Raw genomic sequence first — 6627 nt, forward strand, 5'->3', positions numbered from 1 at the left:
ATCTGTGTGTAACTTCACATTTACAATGTTTGTCATTTGTGTTTAACTTCACATTTACAATGTTTGTCACTTATGTGTAACTTCACACGTATCATGTTCACCTGTGTGTAACTTCACATTTATCATGTTTGCCACTTATATGTTATTTCACATTTACAACGTTTGTCACTTGTGTGTAACTTCTCATTTATCATTTTTGTCACCGATGTGTAGCTTCATGTGACTGCGTAACGTATGCGACTCAGTAAATGCTTCCCCACACACATCACATTCAAAAGGTTTTTCACCAGTATGTGTCGTCATGTGTCTGGTTAAGCTACCCGCTAAAGGAAAAGTCCTCCCACACACATCACATTTATAAGGCTTTTCTCCGGTGTGTTTCCTCATATGAATATCCAAATTCGATTTTTTCAAATATGCTCTTTCACACAGATCACATTGGTAAGGTTTATCATCAGTATGTACCTTGATGTGTTGCTTTAAAGAACTTAAATCAGAATATATCCTTAAACACAAATTGCATTCATAAGGCTTCTCATTTCTCATGACACTATGTGTCTTTATGTGCTTCCGTAAGTTACATGATTCAGAAAATGGCTTCCCACACACATCACATTTTTAAAGTTTTTCACCTGTATGTGTCCTCATGTGATGCCTAAATGATCCTGATAAAGAGAATGCCTTCCCACACACTAGGCATTTGTGAGGTTTATCACCAGTATGTGTCCTCATGTGTTCCTGTAAAGTAATAGATTGTTTGAATGCCTTCTCACACAGGTCACATTTATACAGTTTCTCGTCAGTATGTTTACTCATGTGTATCCGTAGGCTTTTTGATACAGCGAACGCTCCTCATATGTTCCTCTAGGTAATCGGGTCTGCTAAATGTTTTCTCACACACATCACATTTTTCAGATTTATCATGTACTTTCATATGTGCCCCTAAGTAACTAGTTCTAATGAATGTTTTTTTACATTCACCACATTCATAAAGTTTTTCACCAGTGTGGACTCTCATGTGCTCCTGCAGGGAACTAGGTCGGAGGAATGTCTTTTCACACACAGAACATTTATAAAATTTACCATTTTGTTTCATAAATTCTTTCCGAAAATGATCTGAATGAGTCGAATCTTTTCCACTGATGTAACTTTCATGCGGCTCTTCACTTACATGTATATTGGTATGCATATCTGATACTTCTGTTAGATTGTCATTTCCACTATAATTGTTTAACTGTTCAGCATCACTTTGAATACATGACATACTTTGAGTATGAGATCTGAATGATAGTGCTGCCATCTCTCTCTCTGTAAATAATTTTTAAAAATCAGTTGTAATTCTATATTTAGTTACTTACTCATAAACTTATGGAAAAACATGATAAAACGTTTAACCTTTTTTGAAGTTCTATAATACATAAACAAGAGGCCCAAATGTCACATCGCTCAACTTACCACTTTGGCTAGGAAAAAAGCAGAAAGCATTTTATTTTTGGAAAGTTTAAATCCAAAAGTGGTCCCAACCATACATTAAAGGGGAGAGGGTATGATTTGAACAAACTCGAATCAACATGCTTGCATATTTCTTTCATGACAAGGAGCATACGGCGGGTGTGACCGGTCAGCAGGGGATGCTCACCCCTCCATGGCACCTGATCCCACCTCTGAGATTTCGGAGGTCCGTGTTTGCTCTGCTCCTATTTTGTATTGTTTTATGGACTTTGATATTGAATACTTTTCGTTATCTCCATATCCTTCTTAGACTAGCTGTGTCTTTATTGCTATTTACATTTGAACTTGCATTGTGGCTCCCCACCCCAAGCTGCCCAACTAAAATATGACCAAGCATGGCTTTGCTGTCTTTCATTTTAACCCTATATATTCCTAAGTAAAACTTTGCTCATGCATTATGGCTCCAACCTATCAAACCAGGGTCATGATTTGACCAAAGTTAAGTCTGCACTCACTGCCTTTGACCAATCATGCTTTTGCTGTTCTTAAGAATATATAAAAAGATTTTCCAATATTTTTCTAATTAAAACTGATCAGCACTGTGACCTCACCTCTCCCTATCCCCATGGATCATGATTTGAACAATCTTGAATGTACACAACCTGAGGCTGCTTCCATATTAATTTGACCAATCATAGCTTTGCTATTCTTGAGAAGTAGATATTTAAACAATTTTTCTTTATGTTTCTATGTGAAACTTTCATCAGCCACTGTGGCCTCAAACTATCCCCGGGAATCATGATACATGTATGAACAAACTTGAATCTATGCTACCTGAGAATGCTAAAATATGATCAATCTTTTCTTTGCTATTCTATTCTTTTTTTTTCTATGTACAACTTTGATCGGCTGTTTCGCCCCCTATCCTTGGGGGTTATGATTTGAAGAAACCTGAATTTACACTACATGAGGATATTTCCCCACTAGTTTCATCTTTCCTAGCAAAGTAGTAATTGAGAAGATGAATTTTAAAACATGCATCCAAAATTTCACTATCTTTGATTTATCTCTCCTTGAATGGGTGCGTGGCCCTTCTTTGAACAAACTTGAATTCTGCTAATCAAGGATGTTTTGTGGCAAGTTTAATAAAAATTGACCCAGTGGTTTAGTAGAAAGAGGTCGAAAATGTGAAAAGTCTACAGATAGACAGATTACAGACAAAGTTAGATCAGAAAATCCAGCGATGATGTCTGTTAAAAAGGCAACCTCTTTTAATGTGGGAGCTGTATTTTTACGGACCAAAACATGTTTAGTCTATAAAAGTGATGGTTTTAGTTGTTTAAGTAAAAACAAGAGACCTATGTAAGCCACCATATACATCTGAATAATATAAGCCATACTCTTCTTCATCAGATATCTAAAATAATTAAATATCTCACATTTAACGAGGCCCGATCTACTTGATCTGCGCATACGTTTTAACGCAGCGTCGACTCATGCACGTCACAATACCCTTGACTGCCGTCACAATTGAACACAATAACGTCACAATTAAAATGACGTCAAATTGCGCAAAAATGTTTCGCTGATCTTGCTTACCTGGTAGCTCTATAGACTGTGCATTGAAAGCTGGCATTCCTATTTTTTTTTTTTTGATATTCAAATTTATAAACAACTTTGTAACCTAATTAATTTTGAGGGATCAATTTTTTGGGTACAGATTCATTAATTCTATCTTGTTTTATTTCAATTTGTGAGTTAAAAAAACAAACAAACACTGCAACCAAAAGTAAACGATTTTAGTCTTTCTCTTTGAACATGTTGAAGTGTTTATATATACACACTCTTTTTATTGCGGACTAAAATATGCATGGATTATCTTCAGTTTTAAAAAATAAAATAAGTTTATAAATCATTTAAGTGCAACCCTCCTCTACCCCTTTTTTCCACGTAAAACAACGTCGCGTGTTAAGAGAAAAATAACGCATGGCGAGAAAATTATTTCATAATGGAAGAATTATTTATTTGTTAGAAACTAATACAGTATTGCAATCGTTTGTTGGTGTTATGTAAACCCATTGCGACCTATAAGATACGTAGTTGGATAGAATAAAACCAAATTTTGTGTTTTCACATGCCCCCTTTTCACTGCAATAAAGGCTACCTCCAATTTTCTTTTCATTTTTTATAAGAAGAATGAAAATTGCATGATATATGTGAAAAACAAAAAATTTCATCATGTATTTTTTTTAAATTTTTAAATGTCTTTGTTTATTGAAGAGTTTTAGCCTGTAATTGTGTATAAAAACACGACAAATGGTCCATATCTTGACAGTGGCCCCATTTGACTACAATAAAGGCAAGGTAACAAAATTTCATTCTAATTTTTCTAAGCATAAAACATACAAATATATTCCCAATAATCAAAATTTTTTTATAATTCCGTGTTCGTAATTTTCAACTAGATCGGGCCTCGTTAAATATTTAAACTTCCATTAAATTTACCCTATGATTCTTTACAAAATAAAATGCAGTTCTTTTTCTCATGAACTACATCACACATGTACCACGATTAAGCATGGATATCTCCTTTGTTTCTCATAATACCGCACTTGACGTCAAAACGATTTTTGCTTCAAAATGACCGTTGAATGGCGTAAATTTATGGCAAGTCATCAGAAAAATAATGTAAATATAAGAAATGAAACGCACTTCATAAAATATGCAGGCGTGGAGCTTCGTAGTTCATAACCCCATGAATCTTCAAAAATTAAATTTATTTCTTAAATATTCAAAAGAGAAATGTAGACCCAATATTTTAGCCCAATTCTAATTATTGTAATCTCCAAATCCATAAAACAAGAAGAAGCTTCAATATCACTGCAAATTTCAGTAATTGAGAAGAATATATGCATAATTTAAAAAAAATATCCTAATCTCAGAATGACAGAGGAATAGACGATAGAGATACATAAATACTTGATTCTCTTTAACAGAAGAATTAACTCATAAAAATAAATCAGCATACCTGTTCAACAAACTCAAAACACTCTCGTAACAAATAATGTTCAATTCACAAATTATGAACTTAATGATTTAATGACTAAGAATCATGCAGTGCCGATTTTTGCAACGCGAGATTAATACTTTAACGTACGAAAGCCCAGAAGGCTTAGTCGATATTTGAGGTTCGATCGAAATACGAAATTCGAGATTCGAAATTGTAATGTTGTGAGAGAGAGGTAAAAGAACACGTCTGTCTAGTTTACTAACTATTTATTAAAAGTATACACGCTATAACTTGCGCCAGTTAAAATACGATTGGAAATTGATATCATTTGTTTATTAATAAAAGTTACGAAAATACTGTAAATTACACCATTAAAATTAAACGCGTTATAAAGTTATCAAATTATAATTATTTATTATCCTGCAAGGAAAGAAAAATAGCTATTTTTAAATAAATCCATCACGTGACGCCGTCGCTACTTTTAGATTGATAAACACACGTGGCGTAAATTAAACAAGGTAGGCCGTTTGAGATACTACTCACTTTTGACGTGGATGGCAAGCGTCTTTCTCTTAATGGTACTTATCTTTTAATGTATTCAGTATCAATCATCTTTTCTGTTATGACGCATATTGACCTAATATTAATAATTGTTGTCAAAATGCAACATACCTCGTTGTCTGTGATTTCCCGTGGACATGTGTTTCTATATTTAGACCTACTGTTTACGCACTTCCTTCATCAATATTCATGAAAAGACTGAATTTTTAATTCCTAGATATGTTTAATTGTTTTGTTATTACAACGACATCTGTAGTACAATTTTGTGGAAAGTATTATTTTTCTTACACTTCATGTGTTTTAAATCATTAATCATTTTGTTTCACACAAAATTCGGCGTTCATATAGCGTATATGACTTTAAGTGACCATCAGATTGAACATATTCCCATGCATATGATAATGATTGAAAACAGATGAAATTAGGGAGAGGAACTTTACCGTGAGAACTGATAATGTCAGAGAGCAGTGCTTGATTGAAAATAAACATTCAGATGCTGGCACTCTAATTGTTAATTACAGATTGACAGATTTAATTTAGACATATAAACATTACAGAAAAACGAGATTCGGAATTCGAATTTCGAGATTCAAGATCCAGATTAACAAATCAAAAGTGGGTTCAACATTTGATTACTCCCCTTTATTATGATTTTACTATCAAGAAATCGTTTAATATATTTATAACAAATGAGTCATTTGATTAAATTACAATGCAAGAAAGAGTATTATATATACTAGAAGGAAATTTAAATAATCATTGGATTTTTGATCAGCAAGATATACTTCAATTTATATTATGGCTTCTTAAATATTAAATAGAATACATATATCAGGAGTATATATATTTTTGTATTGTCTACTTTGTTTCCGGGGTTTATAACATATAAATAACGTTATAAATAAGTGTCAAGTGTCTAAAGATTAACTATAACCTATCCCCTACCCACCTCACCTGCCTATTTTTCCATACACACTGAAAATGTTACTTTGCAAAACTTGAAAGCCGACTTTCTGATTTTCTTGATAGATTGATTGTATACTGTTTAACAGGTTGGGAACACATCCCCTTTAGCGAGATCATCTCGCTAAAGCGCGATTATCCCTCTTTAGCGGGAGAAAAAACATTACCATAAACGGGAATTTTGTTGTTTTCGTTATAAAATAATCAAAAATCTCGTGCGTATTGAAAATCCGAGAAAAAGCTGCATTGAAGCGGGAATTTGCTACAAAAAACTGACAATATTGGCTAGAAATTTAAGACAATCACTGCTGCGTGTAAGAATAAGAAGCTGAAATCCACGTGAAAATCGTGCGTCTTTTAGCGAAGGTTTCAAGATTTAAAGTCATATATGTTTTTTGAAGCATATAAAATATGTATAGATATCCAAATTATATTCGTTAGGGTCTTAGCTTTCCATTCTTGTAAAAAAATTAAAAATAATGTTCTTCAGAAACCCATGATATTTGCTTAAATATTTGAACTTTGGTTGACGCTAAGAAGTACGGAAGCGCAACAGGGTTGTAACATTTGTGGAAATGTCATGATTAAAAAACAAGTATCAATTGAGATGTATATGGATAAACCATTAATTTAATAGAATA

General features: G+C 33.2%; 1 protein-coding gene across 1 annotated transcript; it reads right to left on the reverse strand.

Annotated features, from left to right (window-relative positions):
- Positions 1–808: 808 nt before the first annotated feature.
- LOC134261516 (zinc finger protein 570-like) lies at positions 809–3088 on the reverse strand. Its single transcript, XM_062743946.1, has 3 exons — positions 3052–3088; positions 1172–1308; positions 809–1051 (listed from the first exon to the last, which is right to left on the reverse strand). Exons 1-3 carry the CDS (start codon positions 3086–3088, stop codon positions 809–811), a joined length of 417 nt encoding a protein of 138 aa, XP_062599930.1.
- Positions 3089–6627: the final 3539 nt, after the last annotated feature.

This window comes from Saccostrea cucullata, unplaced genomic scaffold (genome assembly GCF_032062105.1).
Source record: "Saccostrea cucullata isolate Sc308-1 unplaced genomic scaffold, CSIRO_AGI_Scuc_v1 ctg12471, whole genome shotgun sequence".
NCBI lineage: Eukaryota > Metazoa > Mollusca > Bivalvia > Ostreida > Ostreidae > Saccostrea > Saccostrea cuccullata.